This window comes from Sturnus vulgaris, chromosome 2 (assembly GCF_052056855.1).
Source record: "Sturnus vulgaris isolate bStuVul1 chromosome 2, bStuVul1.hap1, whole genome shotgun sequence".
NCBI classification, from domain to species: Eukaryota; Metazoa; Chordata; class Aves; order Passeriformes; family Sturnidae; genus Sturnus; species Sturnus vulgaris.
In genome coordinates, this window is record NC_142244.1 from 118,559,943 (window position 1) to 118,579,608 (window position 19,666).

The 19,666-nt window shown below is 48.9% G+C and overlaps 1 protein-coding gene across 1 annotated transcript; it reads right to left on the bottom strand.

Moving 5' to 3' along the window:
* Window positions 1–530: 530 nt before the first annotated feature.
* Window positions 531–18,038, bottom strand: IFNGR2 (interferon gamma receptor 2). Its single transcript, XM_088160545.1, has 7 exons — window positions 17,767–18,038; window positions 10,298–10,424; window positions 9,148–9,320; window positions 6,681–6,829; window positions 5,145–5,298; window positions 4,014–4,168; window positions 531–2,148 (listed from the first exon to the last, which is right to left on the bottom strand). The coding sequence occupies exons 1-7, from the start codon at window positions 17,906–17,908 to the stop codon at window positions 1,969–1,971; spliced, it is 1,080 nt and encodes a 359-aa protein (XP_088016671.1). The 5' UTR covers window positions 17,909–18,038; the 3' UTR covers window positions 531–1,968.
* Between the last annotated feature and the right edge of the window lie 1,628 nt (window positions 18,039–19,666).

Here is a 19,666-nt window from a genome sequence, read left to right on the forward strand (position 1 = left end):
GACAGGACACAGGCAGAGCTCAGTGACAACAACCCTGGAGTCACTCCCTGGAAATGCTTTTTAGTTGTGTAAAAATATTTTCCACCACAACCCCCGACACAATCCCAGTGCAGGTTTGTTCAGGAATCCACACAGATATTCCCAGAGGGTTTTAAGCTTAATTTCTGTGCTCTGGCTGAGTTTGGGTGTCCCTGTGGTTCCCCCTTTGCTCCCAGGCTCAGAGTGTGGGTGGGAGAAGCAGAGGTGACAATTCCCACAGGACTCAGACATCCCTGCCAGCACCTGGCCAATCCCAGGGGATGAGATGGGATCTGCCAGGAAACATCTGCAGAAGCTTTTCCAGCTGCTGGCCTGGGCTGTTCCTGCAAAGGCTGAGACAGGGGCACCTCAGCTCTGCCAGGCACTTCCAAATAAAAAAAAAAAAACAAACCAAAAAAATCACATTTCTTACTGTTTTTTTTAACCAATTCGTATCAAACCCAGAGATAAAAAAAAACCCAAATAACCCAATATTTTTAGAACAGAAGAGGTTCACTCGTTCTTTGTGCTTTATTGGACACTGCACACCCCACAGGGGGTGAGGTGGGGTTTAACTTGGGCTCTTGTGCTTTAAGGCACTAAAACCAGACCTAGCAGTCAACTTCTCTGCTGCTGCTGGGGACCAAGAGGTTTTAGTGTCTGCCAGTGAGTGATGCACGTTGTAAAAACTCAGAGCAAAATTCTTCTCAGGTCCTTTGTGGTGTGCAGGGCCGTGGGCTGGCTGCAGGAGCAGATTAATGAGATTAATGAGATTAATGAGATTAATGCTTCCACGAGGCTGAGAGGGAGGAAGCACATGAAGAGCAGATCTCCCTGGGAGGGGTTCTTGGCACAGGTTCATGCCAAACAGAGTCCTCACCAATTTATTTATTTTTATTTTTATTTTTTTTAGTTTGTCCTGCACTTAAAATGATTCAGGAAAGCAGGCTGGGGTGGGTGTAATTGGGAGTATTATTGCCAACAGAAACAAAACCAGTATAAATGGAATTAAAATCCACATTGCAGCTCTTCACTCTCTGAAAAAATCCCAGGTTACCCCCACATCAATAAAGTGCAGTTATTGCTCCAAGCTGGGGTGGGAATTTACCCTTTGTATGCACCTGTCTTCAGGCAATTTAGTGTTCCTTTCTTTTCCTTTTCCTTTTCCTTTCCTTTTCCTTTTTCCTTTCCTTTTCCTTTTCCTTTTCCTCTCCCTTCTCCTCCCCTCCTCCCAGTGTTTTTGGCAGAGGGAGGAGCCAAGGGAGCTGGGCAGAGTCCCTGGAGCTCAGGGCTGGGGTTCAGGATTGTCCTGAGATCCCAGGGGACAAATTCAGGATTGTCCTGAGATCCCAGGGGACAAATTCAGGATTGTCCTGTGACCCCAGGGGTCTGTGTTCAGGATCAGGATTTTCCTGTGATCCCAAGCTCTGTGTCCACGATTTTCTTTCCTGTGATGCCAGGGGACAAATTCAGATTTGTTCTGTGACCCCAGGGGACACGTTCAGGATTTTCCTGTGATCCCAAGCTCTGTGTCCAGGATTTTCTTTCCTCTGATTCCAGGCTCCACATCCAGGATTATCCTGTGATTCCCAGGGATCTGTGTCCTGGATTTTCCTGTGATCCCAAGGGTCTCTATCCAGGATTTTCCTGTGATCCCAGGGGACACATCCAGGATTTTCTCCTGTGATCTCAGGGTTCAGGATTTTTTTTCCTGTGATTCCCAGGGATCTGTGTTCAGGATTATCCTCTGATCCCAAGATCCATGTCCTGGATTATCCTGTGATTCCCAGGGGTCTCTGTTCAGGATTTTCCTGTGATTCCCAGGGGTCTCTGTCCAGGATTTTCCTGTGATTCCCAGGGGTCTCTGTTCAGGATTTTCTTTCCTCTGACCCCAGGCTCCATGCTGAGGATTTTCCTGCCATCAGCCCCCCATGGCAGCAGCCTCTGGCCTCACTGGGGTGGCCCCTGAGGGGCTCCCCTGTCCCTGGAGGTGCTGGGTGCTGGATCTTCCTCCCCCTCCTCCTCCTCCTCCTCCTCCTCCTCCTGGACGTTTCCTTCCCCAAGCACAAGAGCCAGGGGCTCCTCCTCAGCAGGGCTGGGCAGCTCCTCCAAACCAGGATCCTTCAGGAACTGGGGGGAAAAATAAAAAAAAAAAAATCACAAAACACCAGGTTAGAAAATGCCAGCAGGTTATTCCAGAGCAGAATCCACAGCAGGAGCTGCTCCCTGGATATTCCACTGTGGAGGAAAAGAAATAAATTATCCCTCCAATATCCCTTGGAGTGAGGTAAAGCAGCTGCAGTTCCTCCCTGGGTGTTTGGTTGGTTTTTGGGTTTTTTTTTTAATAAATTTTGGCCAATCTTTCCACATCAAGCAAATTCTTTTGAGTTAGGAACAAATTCCTGATGTCCCAGCTGGGAGGTCCCTTCTTGCTTTTTTTTATTCTTTTTTCTCTTCTGCCACAGTTGGGGATAAAAAGCTTGAGAGATGATATTTTGTGTTTGGGCTGAGATGTTGATGAATTTTTATTTATATTAAAGGGAGTTTGACAGCATTTGGAGCTAACAAACTAAAAATGGAAATGTAAGTAAGAAATTCCACTGAAATTATTTTTATTTTTAACCCAATAACCAGAACTGGGATCATGAGGGTGAGTCTGAATAGAAATGTGTGATGTCACATGGTGGAAAATTGATAATTTAATGTCTTGGGATAGAACAATTAATAGAGAGCAAGAAAATGGAAATTTCAGGGTGGAGGTTTTGTCTTTCTTCACCTTTTTCTTGGTGGCTTTGGGTGAATTTTTGTAATTGGAGAGAAAAAAACCCACATTGCAGGTCACAGGTGATTAGTTATTATTATTATTATTATTATTATTATTATTATTATTATTATTATTATTATTATTATTATTATTATTATTATTATTATTTTAATACCCAGCACAATTTTTTTTTTATTATCAAGATCCTGTACAGTTATTTTTTAAAATTATTTTAAAGCTTGGAACAATTAGTTTGGAACTATTTTTAATACCCTATAAAAGGACTTTTTATTACCCTCTACAAGGATTTTTTATTATTATTATTTTAATATTCTGTACAAGGATTCTTTTATTATTATTATTATTAATATTCTGTACAAAGATTATTTTTTTATTATTAATACCCTGTATGAGGATTTTTTATTATATTAATACTTTGTACAGAGATTTTTAAAATTATTTTAATAACCTGTATAAGGATTTCTAAACTATTATTATTTTAATACCCTGTACAGGGATTTTTTTAGTTCTTTTAATACCCTGCACAATTATTTATTAATTGTTTTATTTTTTAAATTTTTTTTTTTATATCCTTTACAAGGAGTTTTTAATTATTTTAATACCCTACACAATTTTGTTACTATTTTAATAAAATTACAGAGATTTTTTTTTTACTATTTTAATCATGGCACAAGGATTTTTTTCATTCTCTTATTACCCTGCACAATTATTTATTTATTGAATTCTTTTAATATCTTCTACAAGGAGTTTTTAATTATTTTAATACCCTACATCATTTTTTAACTGTTTTAACACCCTGGACAAGGATTTTTTTAAAAATTATTTTAATACAAGGATATTTTACTATTTTAATCTAATTACAGGGAATTTTTTTTTTACTATTTTTAACCATTGTACAAGGACTTTTTTTCATTATTTTAATACCTTTCACAAGGATTTTTTTTTTTACTATTTTAATAACCTGTACAAGGATATTTTACTATTCTAATATAATAACATGGAATTTTTTTTACTATTTTAATCATTGTACAAGAATTTTTTTCATTATTTTAATACTTTTCACAAGGATTTTTTTTTTTTACTATTTTAATAACCTGTACTAAGATTTTTTTTACAATTTTAATCTAATTACAGAGATTTTCATCTCCATTTCTATGGAGCAATAATTGGATTTTTGGGATGTTTTCCCCCCCCAGAAAGCCCCAGGTACCTCCTCGTAGTGGGAAGGGATCTGCAGGGGTGGCTGAGCCCAAAATTTGATTTTTTGGTGATGTTTCCACACAAACAGCAGAGCAGCCACCATCAGATTGAGACCAAGAAATGCCACGAGGAACAGGGCAATGATGTACCCAGCCCTGGTGGCCTCTGGAAAATAAAAAAAAAAAAAAAGGGAATAAAAAAATAGAAATATAAAAATGGCAGAATTTGAATTTCTGGACCCCAAGGGACCCCTCCCCTTGTCCCAGTGTCCAACCTGGAACTGAACATTCCAGAATTCCAGGGGCTGCTCTGGGAATTCCCTCCCAGCCCAGGGAACAATTCCTAATTCCCAAAATCCCATCAAATCCTGCTTTGAGGCCACTCCCTGTTCCTGTCCCTCCATCCTTGTCCCCAGTCCTGTCCAGGTGAGCCCCCCCAGGTGTCCCAGCCCGGGGCTCTCTCTCCATTCTCCCATTTTCCAGCAGGATCAGGAAGGAAAAGGAGAAGGGGCCACCCTGCCCCCCCCAGCCCTGCCTGAGCCCAGATCCTGCTGCCCCCAGTCCCAATCCCAATCCCAATCCCAATCCCAATCCCATCCCCATCCCCATCCCCAATCCCAATCCCAATCCCAATCCCAATCCCAATCCTATCCCCAATCCCAATCCCAATCCCACCCCACACAAATCCCATCCCAATCCCAATCCTATCCCCAATCCCATCCCAATCCCAATCCCAATCCCCAATCCCAATCCTACCCCAATCCCACCCCAATCCCCAATCCCAATCCAATCCCAATCCCAATCCCAATCCCAATCCTATCCCCAATCCCACCCCAATCCCAATCCCATCCCACCCCACACAAATCCCATCCCAATCCCAATCCTATCCCCAATCCCATCCCAATCCCAATCCAATCCCACCCCACACAAATCCCATCCCTATCCCCAATCCCAATCCCAATCCCAATCCCCAATCCCAATCCCACCCCAATCCCAATCCCACCCCAATCCCAATCCCAATCCCAATCCCAATCCCAATCCCAATCCCACCCCAATCCCACCCCAATCCCAATCCCAATCCCACCCCAATCCCACCCCAATCCCAATCCCACCCCAATCCCAATCCCAATCCCACCCCATACCACTGAGGGCAGTTGTGTGGCACTCTGGGGCTCTGTGCTCTCCCAGCAGGTGACCTGAGAAGATTTTCAGCTTCACCTGGATGCTGAAGCAATAAACTGTGGATTCCTTCAGATTCCCAATCTGGAACAGGGTGTGAGGCACCCTGAGCTCGTGCTGAAAGGACACACAAAGCACAGAGGTGAAAAATGTGAAATCCAAACTGCATTTCCACAGAAATCCTTCCCCACTTCAGAGGTGTCACTGGAAATGTGAAATCCAAACTTTATTTCCTCACAGATCCTTCCCCCACTTCACTTCCTCATTCCAAACCCCAGTTTGGATTTTTTCTCACTCAGCTGTCCCAAGGAACAGCAGCAGGGGAATATTTCAGTTTTTTTTTTTTTTTTTTTTTTTCTGGGAGTTTTGCTGCAGCTCAGGCAGGGAGCAAACCCAGGGAAGGGGAGGGGAAAATGAAAGCACAGTGGCTCCTTTCCTGCCCCTCAGCTGAAGGTGTTGTGTGTGTGAGAAAAACACACCCTGGGGCCAGGCAGGAAGGAAGTGGAGAATTTATCAAGGACTTTGAAGCAAAAGGGGCTTTTAGAAGAAGTTTTTGCTTCTTTTTTTTTTTACATGTCTGACTTCAAGTTGACATCATTTGGAAGCTTCTTCCTCTTTTTATTTAATTTTTTTTTTTTTTTGAAGCCTGATTTAATAACTGCCCTGCACCTCTGGCCTGTCCAAGCACAATTCCCATGGACCCAGCAGGACACAGTGACCCCAAAATCTCTGAGGCTCAGGATGGACAGGGGTAGCTCATCCCAGTTCATCCCAATTTATCCCAGTTCATCCCAGTCCATCCCAATTTATCCCAGCTCCTCCCAGTTCATCCCAATTTATCCCAGTCCATCCCAGTTTATCCCAGTCCATCCTAATTTATCCCAGTTCATCCCAGTCCATCCCAATTTATCCCAGCTCCTCCCAGTTCATCCCAATTTATCCCAGCTCCTCCCAGTCCATCCCAATTTATCCCAGTGCATCCCACTCCATCCCAGTTTATCCCAGTCCATCCCAAATTATCCCAGTTTATCCCAGTTCATTTCAGTTCGTCCCAGTTCACCCCAGCTCATCCCAGTCCATCCCAATTTATCCCAGCTCATCCCAGTTCACCCCAGCTCATCCCAGTCCACCCCAGCTCATCCCCTTTCATCCCATTTCATCCCAGTCCATCCCAGTTCATCCCAGTTCCTCCTCTCCCTGCCCTGGGATCAGCTCCTGCAGAGGAGGAGGGAGATTCCAGAGTTTTCCAAACTGCCTGAGGAAACTGTGGCTCCAAAGTCACCTCCCTGGCTCTGGAATTTCATCCCTTTCCCCAGAGAGGAAAGAAATTCCCAGGTCTGGAAATGCAGCAACCCTTGTGCCAAGAGCCCCCCCCCCCAAAAAAAAAAAAACAAAACCCCAACCCAGAAATGGTGGTGCCAAAACCCAGGGGTGTCTGTCCCTGCAGGGACTCCCCCCACCCCAGAGCCCAGCCCAGGGAACAACCCCAGAGCTCTGACCTTGGCTGCAGGGCCCGTGGAATTCTCCCAGTAGGACACGAGGAACTGGAGGGAGTCCCCGTGCTCGGGGGGGAAGGGGGGGCTGACACTGATGAGCAGAGACTCGGGGGTGGCACTGACACTGTTCACCCTGGGGGGACCCAGCGTGGCTGAAAACAAAAAAACACAGAGCAGAGAAACGCTGGGGTGCACAATTCCAGCTCCCCAAAATCCCCCAAATCCCCCGGGGCTGGCAAAGCCCTCCCAGCCCAGCTGTGCCCCAGCTGTGCCCCAGCTGTGCCCCATGGCCACCTTGGCACCCTGAGTGCCACCTCCAGGTGCCACCTCCAGGGATGGGGACCCCAAACCCCCCTGGGCAGCTCTTCCCACCCTTTCCACGGGGAAATTCCTGCCAATCTCCACCCTGAGCCTGCCCTGCTGCAATTTGAGGCCATTTCCTCTCCTCCTTCCCTGCCCCTCCTGGCAGGGACTTGTGCAGAGCCACAAGGTCCCCCCTGAGCCTCCTTTTCTCCCCTTTCCCAGCTCCTTCAGGGATTCTCCATCTCCATCCCCTGCCCTGGAGACCCTCTCAGTGAACACCCCAAAATATTTTCTGAGCTTTTGCTCAACGGAGAACAAGCATTTCCTCATCCACGGGACACATTTACAGTATTTGCTTAACTTTTCCTGGAAATTCAGTAAATATTAACCAAGAGTTAATGGTTGGAAGTGACTCAGTTTATCTGCAGTTCCTGGCCACAAAATCAGTATTTTGTCTTTCCCTTTGGGCAGCCTTGCACATTCCCCCAAACCCCAGTGTGGTGCCTAGATGGGAAAAGGAAAAAAGAGTTTTCCCCTCCTTGCTTTGATGTCCCCACGTGTCCCTCGGGATGAGCAGGGTGATCTCCTTTGGTGAAAGTGTAAAATATAAAAAATACCCCGGGAGTGCTGTCAGAAGAGCAAAATTCACTCCCTGCCTGCTCCAGCTCCTCACTGTGCCCCAAGGCAGGCACTGAGGGAGGAGCCAGGGCTGGGTTTTGGGAGCTGATCTCAGGGCAGTGACACCAGAGTGAGCCCAGGATGTTCCTCCCCTCCCACCCCAAGGCTCTGCTTTGCTCCCCTCAGCTCCTGCTGCCCCATTCTCCCGAGGATCCCAGTCCTGCCCCCAGCCCCTGGGGCTGGCAGGGGTCAATGAGCTCTCAGGCATTTCCTCCCTCTGCTGCCAGAGAAAATCCAAATTTAGCACAAGGGAAGTGTCTGGAGCCTGCACCAGGACTGTCCCTCAGCAGCCCTGGGACATCAGCAACTGCAGACTCCATAAATCCCTTTTCCCATTTCAAAGGTACTGTTTAACCTGAACTTTGACTTCTTTTTCCTAATGTTAAAACCGAGCCCAGCAAGGCAAGGAGCAGATCCTGGAAGAGCAGCACCACATCTGTTCACTCTGCAGCCCTGGAAATGTCCCAGGCCAGGCTGGACACGGGGCTGGCACAGGGGGAGGTGTCCCTGCCATGGCTGGGGGGCACTGGGTGGCATTTGGGGTCCCTCCCAACCCAAACCTGTCTGGGATTTAAAGAGTGGCCTCGACACTTCTACACTGCAAACAATTCACATTTATCTGAACAATTTCTATTTATCTGAACCATTTATACTTACCATGACCATTTATATTTATCACTATAATTTCTATCTATCAGCACAATTGATGTTTATCAGAAAAGGGAATCTGCCCAGCACAAAGTTTTGCCACAAACCCAAAGGTTTGCGTGGGCAGAGCTCAGTGGGGAAATGAGAACGTGGAAAACCCTGCAGGAAAAGTGAAGATTGTGGCTCCTGGGAGAGACCTTTGAGGACATCACAGCTCCACCAAGGAAACCCAGAGAGCAAAAACCCCAAGAGAGAGAGGGAGAGCCCCAGGAGCACGAGCCAAAACCCCATAAAAAGCCTTCAGGAGAGAAGCAACCAGGAAACAAACCCAGAGAACCAAACAAACCCCAGAGAGCCAAAACCCCATAAAACCTCCCCCAGGGTCACTCACTGTCTCTCTCTGGCACAAAGGCTGGGCTGTGCACCCAGGAAACAAATCCCATGGAGCCAAACAAACCCAAAGAGCCAAACCCCATAGAAACCCCCAAGAGAAAATCACCCAGGATACAAACCCACAGACCCAAAACCCCATAAAAACCTCCAGGAGCACTCAGTGACTGCCAATGGCACAAAGGCAGGGCTGTGCACCCAAGAAACAAACCCACAGACCCAAATCCCATAAAAACACCAGAAGAGAAAGGGGCAGAGCCCCAAGAGAATGAGCCAAAATCCCATAAACCCCCCCAGGATCACTCAGTGTCTCTCTCAGGCACGAAGGGAGGGCTCTGCACCCAGGATACAAACCCACAGACCCAAAATCCATAAAATCCCACAAGAAAGAAGCACCCAGGATACAAACCCACAGAAATAAACCCCATAAATCCCCCCCAGGGTCACTCACTGTCTCTCTCAGGCACGAAGGCTGGGCTGTGCACCCAGGCTGAGCTCAGCCTGCCCAGCTCAGCCCTGACCCTCATCTGCACCGTCCAGCGCCTCCCCAGCTCGGGGGGGAGCCCACACTGGGTGAGGGGGGTCTGGGCACAGCCCATCCCACTCCAGTGCTGGTAGGAGCCCCTGCAGAGCAAAGCAAACACGGTCAGCAAGGGTTAAACCCAGAGTGCTCCTGCCCCCCCAGCCCCGGGGATGGGGGGACATTGAAATTGGATCCCACAAACCTGGAATTTTGAGCTTTCTGAGCTTTCTGGCACTGCCCCCCTGCAGAACACTGCTTTGGAGCTGAGCCCTTGGCCAAAGCTCCCAAATCTGAGTGATGGAGTTAAAATCAGGGCTGTGGAGTTCAATAGAAGTGTGGGATTGCACATGGGGAAGGGTTTGGGATTTGGGGTTTTTAGAATACAGTCACAGGGATGGGACAAGAGGGGGGATTTGGGGGTTGTCCCATCTTCCTTTTCTTGTTCCTTCTCCTTCCTTCTTCCTCGTTTCAAGTTAATCATTTTTGGTTGAACAGTCAGGGCTGCACTGAGGGTCACAGGGGTTTGGTTATTGGGTAAAAGGATCAATAATAGAGGTGTTAATTCTCTATTGCACTGTTCAGCTTTAGGAGACCTTGTAACACCTAAATTCAGCTCCATTTTGCTCACTTTTAGCTGGTAGCTGGAAGTGTTGCAGAACTCTTTGTACTTTAGATAAAATTTAATAAACACCCAAATCTGAACAAGAAATTCATCTCCTTGGTGTTTTCAATCCTGACTCCGAGTGAAGGCAGGAGAAAATGAAGACAAGGCACTAATTGGGTGCTGCAGGAAACTCATTACAAAGTGGTTACAGGCAGGGAGAATCAGGAAAGGTTAAAATTGTCCAGAGAATTTCTGTGAATTTCTGGGTGTCCTCAGGGCCCTCAATGTCTGCCCAGCTCACAGGACACACCACGGGCTGGGGGCTGGCAGTCACCAGAAATGCTCATGAAAACATCTGGGATAAAAAAAAAAAAACCAATATTTCCTTCTGTGCTTCTTCATTTTCAGGGGTTTTTAAAGGCAGTTGTTATCCTGGATGGGATAGAGGAGTTGTTTTCAGAGCTGTTTACTCACGTTCTGTAATGGGCTGTGTATAACACTGAGCCATTCTCCACTCTAACAGGAGACCACCTCAGCAAACTCTGGAAGTTGTAGGAATAAATCTCCACATTTTGTGGAGCTGGTAAATAGGGAGCAGTTTCTGAAGAAAAAAAAACAAGAATAAAAATAATTATTGAAACATTCAAGCACCCAGCAACCCAATTTCAGTCTCCAAATTCCATCTCCACATATTCCATTTTCACTGCTCTGCAGGTGAAACCATTTCCCCTCCTTCTCCTTCTGTTTTCCAGGGGCTCTGGCACATTCAGGGTGGGCAGGGCTGGATGGGGTTTTGGGAATTAGGAATTGTTCCCTGGCAGGGTGGGCAGGATTTGATGGGATTTTGGGAATTAGGAATTGTTCCCTGGGCTGGGATGGAATTCCCAGAGCAGCCCCTGGATCCCTGGAATGTTCAGTTCCAGGTTGGACACTGGGACAGTGGGAGGTGTCCCTGCCATGGCAGGGCTGGCTCTGGGGGGGATTTGGGGTCTCTCCCATCCCAAACCAGTGTGGAATTCTCTGTATCCATGAATTCCAGCTCCCTGTTTTTATTCATTCATTCCATAAAGAGCACAAAACCATCAACCCCAGCCAGTCCCCCCCATGCAGCCACAAATGAAGGTCCCAGAATCCCAAAATCACCAAGGCTGGAGGAGCCCCCCAGGATCACCCAGGACCCCCCCAGGGGCCACCTCCAGCCTGCTCTGGGACAATCCCAGTGACCCCAAACCTCCCTGGGCAGCTCAGCCCAGTCCTGACCCCTCTGGGAGGGAAAAAATATTTCTAATTTCTGATCTGAGCCTGCCCTGCTGCAATTTGAGGCCATTTCCTCTCCTCCTTTGCCTGCCCCTCCTGGCAGGGACTTGTGCAGAGCCACAAGGTCCCCCCTGAGCCTCCTTTTCTCCTTTCCCAGCCCCTTCAGGAATTCTCCATCTCCTTTCCCATTTCCCTCTGGAATTCTCCAGCCCCTCTCCAGCTCCCTCAGCTGCTCCTCACAGGACATTCATTTTTTCTGGAAGGTTTTCCAAGGTTTTCCAGCTGGTGACACAGCACTGATCTGTTCCCATCCCCTACAGATGCCCTGAGAACTTTTCCTGCCATCTCTGAGGCCATCCCAGTGAAACCTTTTGGGAAAAAAAAAAAACAACCCCAAAAACCCCTCCAGGAACACTCCGTGCCCCTGATCATGCTGTGGCAGCTCTGGGGCTGATTTCAGCAGAAAGGAAATGGCAGAAGCTCTGTGGGTGAGGATGTGCCCTAAATCCCAAATCCCAAACCCCAAACTCCAAATCTCAAACCCCAAATCCCAAATCTCAAAGCCCAAACTCCAAACTCCAAATCCCAAATCCCAAATCCCAGACCCTAAACCCCAAAGCCCAAATCCCAAATCCCAAACCCCAAATCCTAAACCCCAAAGCCCAAATCCCAAATCCCAAACCCCAAATCCCAAATCCCAAATTCCAAAGCCCAAATCCCAAACTCCAAACTCCAAATCCCAAATCCTGGCCAGGAGGGGCAAAGCAAGGGGGGAGAGTTGTGGCTGAAAGGGCAGGAAAAGGCAGGAAAGGGGCATGAAAAAGGACAAGAAAAGAGCAGAAAAAGGACAGGAAAAAAAGGCAGAAAAAAAAAGAGCAGAAAAGGGAGAGGAAAAGGACAGAAAAAGAGCAGGAAAAAATGACAAGAAAAATGTCAGGAAAAAAGGCAGAAAAAAGAGCAGAAAAAAGAGCAGAAAAAGGAGAGGAAAAGAGCAGGAAAAGGGCAGAAAAAGAATGGAAAAAGGACAGAAGAAGGACAGAAAAAGAGCAGAAAAGGGCAGAAAAAGGAGAGAAAAGGACAGGAAAGGACAGGAAAGGGCAGAGGGACAGGCCAGGCAGGAGGACTCAGCTGCTGGGGCTGGAAAGGGCAGAGCAGGGGGGAGGGAAATGGGAACAGTGGGGAGGAAAAGGGGCTGGGGAGGGAGGGAAGGGCTGGAGCCAGGGAGGAACAACAGAACCCAAAGCTCTGCAGAGAAATGATAAATTTGTCTGTACAAACGAGCTGGGGGCCTGCTGGGAGAGAAAAACTGCACTGAGGGATAAAAGAAATAATGGGATGGATTGCACTGATTAATGAATGAGAAAAAAAAAATATATTTGCCAATACAAACAAACTGAAGGTTTGCTGATAAATAAAATCGGGTATTGAAAGATGAAATTACCAATGAGGGAAAACCATGAATTCCATAAGAATTAAAAATTCAAAGGGAGGGTTGTACATTAGTATATTAGGATATATTAGTATATGGTATATTATTAGTATGTTAGTGTATATATTAGCATTTTAGGTATCAGGTATTATTATATATTAGCATATATTAGTATAATATAGTATATATTAGTATATATTATATACAGTATATATACTATATATACTAATATAGTATATATTAGTGCATATATAGTATAGAATATATATTAATATATATTAGTATAATATAGTATAATATAGTGTAATTTATTATTATATATTAGTATATTAGGTATCAGGTATTATATATTAGTATAATATAGTATATTTACTATATACTATATACACTAATATAGTATATATTAGTGTGTATATATATATAATATATAATATATATTAATATATATTAGTATATTATATTAGTGTATTAGGTATCAGGTGCTCTGGAAAGTCTGCACCTCTCAAGTACCTCAGCCCAAGGGGAAAAAGAGAAGGAAATTGGGATAAAAAGGAGGCTGAGTCCTCCAAAAATTGGGAAGAGCCCAGGGGATGCCCCATGGGCTCTCCCTTTATGGCAATAACGTTACAGGACTCCTGTGTGTCCTGTGTCCCTCCTGGCCACCCCTGCCAAACTGCACCCCTGGAACCCTGAGCTCTGAAAAACAGAGCCCCCCAAAACTGTCTGGTAATTCTTATATCAACAGAACCTCCCAACACAGTCTGGTAATTCATATATCAATGATATCAGAAGCTCCTCACACACATTCTGTTAATTTTTATATTAATGAGACCAGAAGCTCCTCACACACATTCTGGTAATTTTTATATTAATGAGACCAGAAGCTCCTCACACATATTCTGCTAATTTTTATATCAATGAGATCAAGCACTTGAGCCAAACTCTGGCCCAGGCTTCCTTGGGAATTTGGGGTCACGTTTTAAGGCTTTGGGGTTTTTAAATTCTATATTAAGTCGTATTAAACCCTAAGTCCCACATACCAAGCCATGAGTTGAGCTGTGGCTGCTCCATCCCTGGAGTGGCCAAGGCCAGCCTGGGACAGTCCCTGGGCTGGAAGTGTCACCTCAAACATCCCAAGCCAGTCTGGCAGAGCCCTCATCAGGCCTGACATTAATTTAATTTAATTATGTCATTCATTTCTTGGCCTCAGCTGTCCAGCTGTGGTCTCAGCACACACACACAGGGGCTGGTTCAGCTTTGGGAGGTTCCTTGCAGCTTCCCAAACCATTCCTGTCCCTTCTCTCCGAGGGCTCCCCGTGCTCTGAGTGGATGAGAAATTTTCACTTTCCAGTGGCAGCGGTGCCTCCTGCCCTGGTCTGGCACGTGGTGAGATATCTCACACCATCTGTGCCCTCAGACCTCTGCCACTCACTCCTGCAGAATCCCAAAAAACCAAAAACAACACCACAGCAGCAACTCCCAGCACACCTCGGAACAGAGAAATCAGCAATGAAGGGCGGGGGCTGGATGGGATTTGGGGAATTGGGAATTGTTCCCTGGGATGGGATGGGATTCCCAGAGCAGCCCCTGGAATTCTGGAATGTTCAGCTCCAGGTTGGACATTGGGACAGTGGGAGGTGTCCCTGCCATGGCAGGGCTGGCTCTGGGGGGGATTTGGGGTCCCTTCCCACCAAAACCACTCTGGGATTCCATGAATCTGGAAAAACTGGGATAGAACCATTTTAAAAGACAACATGCCAAGAAAGAAATTTCCCGTCCTTGGAATTCCTTTCCAGGGCCTTGCCCAGCAGCATTTTTGTGGGATTTAGGGTCCCTGCAGCCCGGTCTGGGATCCCATGACTGCACACAGTTCATTCTGCATTCAGAAATGAGTCACTTCCCCTGCCAGCCTCAAAAACCCTGCCGAGTTTCATCACAAGCCCTGCAGGGTTTATCAGAGGCACCCAGGGCTCAGCAGCCTCTGTCTGTGCCACGAGGCTGCCACGAGGCTGAGCAGCTTCCCAAAACCCAGAGAAATCTGAATTTCTGGCAGAGCCCTCCCTCCCTCACCCGGCAGCAACTGCTGAAATCACAAACTCAGCTTCCCACTGAGCTCCAGGGGTTTTTTTTTTTGTTTTGTTGTGTTTTTTTTTTAATAGCAAAATGAACACTTCAACCACAGCACCCACAGCTCCAAGCACCCTGGAAAACCCAAATCCTTCATCCAGGGGAGGACACAGGGGTCCCATCCTTCCTTTGCCCCGGGCAGGGATTTTCACCTGGCTGCTTTTATTCAGAGCAGCAGCCCAAGAAGGCTCAGATTGTTTTTTTCCTGCCGTGCAGAGAATTCACACCACAAGTCAGAGTGTGAAGCCACAATGCCAGCCAGTGAAAGCAGCTTGGCTTGCTGCCCCATCCCAAAAAACCCTCCTGCCAAAACAGAAATTGCTGCTTTGGGGCATTTTCTGTGGAATTCTGCTGTCCCAGTCTGCTGGAACCTCAGGAGTTTTCAACTTTTTGTGGTTTTTGACACTAACTTGTAAAAGAGCACTGCTTCTGACCTAAAGACTTTTTTGGAAAAAGCTTCCAAAATTAAGTAATGGAGTTGCAATCGTGAATGTGTAGTTTGAATAAATATCTCACATGGTAAGGAGTTTGGAATTTAAGGTTTTAGAATGTAACAATAGGTATGGAACGAGATGGAAGTTTAGAAACGTTAGCTCATCATCTTTCTTGCTCTTTCTTCTTTTTAATTGCAAATAGGATTTTTTAGTTAAATAGGAAGTGCCCCAGTGCAGCTCACAAGTCTTTAGTCATTAAATCAAAAGCATAAATAATAGAGATGTTAGCTTTTAATTAGACCGTTTGGCTTTAAAAGACTTTGTAACCAGCGAAATCCACCAACGTTTTCTCACTTTTGGCTTGTTAACCAGAGGTGCTGTAACACTCACTGTACCATAAATAAAAATTAATAAACAACCGAGTCCGAACATAAAACATCATCTCTCACACCTCTAATCCCAACTCTAACTAAAAACAAAGAAAAAAAAAACAAAAAAACTCTGAAACCAGTGCACCAAAGAGGCTTCTCCTTGTGACCTGGGATAGAGGAAGATTCGTGTCCATGGCAGGGGGTGGAATGGGACCAGCTACAAGGTCCTTCCTAATCCAATCTAATCCAATCTAATCTAATCCAATCCAATCCAATCCAATTTAATCTAATCCAATCCAATCTAATCCAATCTAATCTAATCCAATCCATTCTGGGATTCCAGGAGCTCCTGGGAAGCTCCAGGGCTGCTGATGGGATGGAACTGGGCAGTGCTGACTGCAGGAGGCCCTGCCCTGGTGTGGAACAACCCCACAACCCCACAGGGCTCACCTGAGCCAGGCCTTGGCCACCACCAGGACAGGGGACATGGGATTTGGGCCATGGGATTTGGGCCATGGGATTTGGGACCTGGGCCATGGGATTTGGGGAATGGGATTTGGGCCATGCTGAACTCACGGAGAACCCAAGGGCCAAGTGAGCACCACGTTCTGTGGCACCTCATTCAGTCATGGAATGGTTTTGGGAGGGATCTTAAATATTATCTCACCCCAGCCCTGCCATGGCAGGGTCACCTCCCACTGTCCCAGTGTCCAGCCTGGCCTTGGGCACTGCCAGGGATCCAGGGGCAGCCACAGCTGCTCTGGGCACCCTGTGCCAGCCCTGCCCACCCTGCCAGGGAACAATTCCTAATTCCCAAAATCCCATCAAATCCTGCTTTGAAGCCATTCCCTGTGTGCTGTCCCTCCATCCTTGTCCCCAGTCCCTCTCCAGCTCTCCTGGAGCCCCTTCAGGCCCTGCCAGGGGCTCTGAGCTCTCCCTGCAGCTTCTCCTGTCCAGGTGAGCACCCCCAGGTGTCCCAGCCTGGCTCCAGAGGGGCTCCAGCCCTGGGACACTCCTGGAGCTGGGATTACTGAGCTCAAACTGGGATTACTGAGCTCAAACTGGGATTACTGGGCTCAAACTGGGATTACTGAGCTCAAACTGGGATTACTGGGCTCAAACTGGGATTACTGAGCTCAAACTGGGATTACTGGGCTCAAACTGGGATTACTGGGCTCAAACTGGGATTACTGGGCTCAAACTGGGATTACTGGGCTGCAGCCCAGCCCCAGCCCGCAGAACAATCCTCCCCATCAGGGCAGAGCATTCCAGCCAACCCCACCCCAGACTCGGGTCCACCCACACCTCCAAACGCCTTTGGGGACCGATCGGTGTCACCTCCCAAGGCTCGGCCCCAGCACGGCCCCCGGAACCGGAGCCGGGCTGGGCAGGACCGGGCCGAGCCCAGGACACGGCGGGGGAAGGGAAGGGACAGGAGACACCGGCACCGTGTGGCCACCGAGACCCCGCCCGTGGCCACCAGAGCCCGCGGGCACCAAACCCGGCACGGCCCCAAATCCTGCACGACCCCAAATCCTGTATGACCCCAAATCCTGTATGACCCCAAATCCTGTATGACCCCAAATCCTGTATCCCCCAAATCCTGTATGACCCCAAATCCTGCATCCCCCAAATCCTGCATCCCCCAAATCCTGTATGACCCCAAATCCTGCATCCCCCAAACCCTGCACGGCCCCAAATCCTGCACGACCCCAAATCCTGCATCCCCCAAACCCGGCACGGCCCCAAATCCTGCACGACCCCAAACCCGGCATGGCCCCAAATCCTGTATGACCCCAAATCCTGCACGGCCCCAAATCCTGCATCCCCCAAATCCTGCATCCCCCAAATCCTGCATGGCCTCAAACCCGGCACGGCCCCAAATCCTGTATGACCCCAAACCCTGTATGACCCCAAATCCTGCATCCCTTAAACCCTGCATCCCCCAAATCCTGAATGGCCTCAAACCCGGCACGGCCCCAAATCCTGTATGACCCCAAACCCTGCATCCCCCAAATCCTGTATGACCCCAAACCCTGCATCCCCCAAATCCTGCATAGCCCCAAACCCTGCATGGCCTCAAACCTTGCATCCCCCCAGTCCTGCCTCCTCCTAAATCCTGCACGGCCCCAAACCCCGCATCCCCCAAAATACCACATCGCCCCAAACATCGCATTCCCCCAAACTCCGCATGATCCAAACATCGCATGATCAAAACCCCGCATCTCTCCAAACCCCAAAATCCCGCACCCCACATCCCCCAATTCCCGCATCCCCCAATTCCCGCATCCCCCAATTCCCGAATCCCCCAATTCCCGCACCCACCGGCGGCCGCGGCCCGTGCCGAGCCCAGCGGCAGGAGCGGGAGCAGGAACCGGAGCAGGAACCGGAGCAGGAACCGGGGCAGGAACCGGGGCAGGGAGCGGGGCAGGAGCGGCGGGGAGCGGAGCGGAGCCCGGCCCCGCATGGCCCCGCTCGGCCGCGGCTCCCCCCGAGCCGGGCCGGGCCGGGCCGGGCTGCGCTGGGGCGGCCTCACGCTCCGACCCCTCCGCCAGCGCTGCTGCCACCGCCGCTGTCCCCGCCCCTGTCCCCGCCGCTGTCCCCGCCCCTGTCCCCTCCCCCGGGGGCTGAGCCCGGCCCGGCCCCGCCCGGCCGGCTCCGGGATAGGCCGGGACAGCTGCCGGGGAGGGGAGAGCCGGGGACCGCCCTGGGCTCTGCCCCTTCCCTTCCCTTCCCTTCCCTTCCCTTCCCTTCCCTTCCCTTCCCTTCCCTTCCCTTCCCTTCCCTTCCCTTCCCTTCCCTTCCCTTCCCTTCCCTTCCCTTCCCTTCCCTTCCCTTCCCTTCCCTTCCCTTCCCTTCCCTTCCCTTCCCTTCCCTTCCCTTCCCTTCCCTTCCCTTCCCTTCCCTTCCCTTCCCTTCCCTTCCCTTCCCTTCCCTTCCCTTCCCTTCCCTTCCTCCTGCCCCTGCCCTTTCCCTTGTCCTGCCCGTCCCTTCTCCTGCCCCTGTCCTGGCTCCGGGCCCTTCTCCTGTCCTGGCCGGGCACCTGCCGCTGTCCCTTCCTGCTTCCACATCCCTGCTCAGCCCTTATCCCTATCCCTACCTTTAACCTTATCCCTATCCCAATCCCAATCCCTATCCCTATCCCAATCCCAGTCCCAATGCCAATCCCAGTCCCAATGCCAATCCCTATCCCTGTCCCTATCACGGCCCCTGCCCCTTTTCCTGTCCCTGCTCTTGATGTGAGGACATCTCGCCCCAGGTTTTTCCAGCTGCACTGCGACAATGATGACACTGAACACACCTGTGACCATGGGTGACACTGAGCACACCTGTGACCATGGTGACACTGAGCACACCTGTCATTGGTGACACCACACCTGCAGCCAGGGGTGACACTGTCCCCGCAGGTGACCCCACACCTGATGCCGGTGACAATAAATGTTGGTGACAAAACGCCGCCGGTGCTGCCTGGGGGCTTTGTCCTCCCCAAGGACCTGGACACGATTTAACAAAAATAAAAAATATTTGAGGAATTGCCCAGCAGGGCCCGGCTGGTTTGGGATCCCCGGCACCGCTGCGGTTAAAGCAGATAAAGCAGAGGGGATTTCCTGAGCACAGCCAAATATTCTCCTTAAAGCCTTCAGAGAGGAAATGCGCTGGGAGCATTTTTATTATTAATAGCTGTAGTATTATGTCAGCGGGACTGCCAACAGAGGAAGCGGGGCAAGGTCCGGGTATTTAAAATATCTCTAATTATTCCAGACGATGTTTGCTCTCCCTGGGCAGAGCCGGCACCGCTGCCACGGCATTTCTGTGCTTGGCAAAGCAGCAGGAGCAGCGCTGAGAGCAGGGCAGGGCTGGACTGCAGCTCCTGCTCTCATTCCCGCACGGATTAATCCCGGATTCTGCTCTTTTCCTGCCTCTCTGCCGGCCCCGGGCTGTTTGCAGGGCAGGGCAGCGATAAAACAGGTGAGAATCACGATAAACCAGGTGATTATCTCACCTTTAACCCCACACCGAGGGTGAATTCCAGGAAGGAGCATAAGAACAAGTCTGAGTCTGTTCCGAGGATGGGAGGGTGGCCCAGGCTCCGGGATTCCCCTGGATCCTTTAATCCCAGGGCAGGGTCCCCGCGGGTCAGGGACAGGCTGCGACTGCTGGATGTGTAAAATATTCAGTGTATAAAACAGAAACCTCTCTGAGCCCCTCAGAGAGAGGAAAGAAT

Bases quoted from the DNA above. Each gene is read 5' to 3' on its own strand.
- IFNGR2 (XM_088160545.1), bottom strand. From the start codon at position 17,908: ATGCGGGGCCGGGCTCCGCTCCGCTCCCCGCCGCTCCTGCCCCGCTCC. The intron at 9,321-10,297 runs GTGAGTAAACAG...TTTGCTCTGCAG, and splicing joins TACACAGCCCATTACAGAAC to GGGCTCCTACCAGCACTGGA. The intron at 5,299-6,680 runs GTCAGAGCTCTG...GTGTCCTTTCAG, and splicing joins CCACGGGCCCTGCAGCCAAG to CACGAGCTCAGGGTGCCTCA.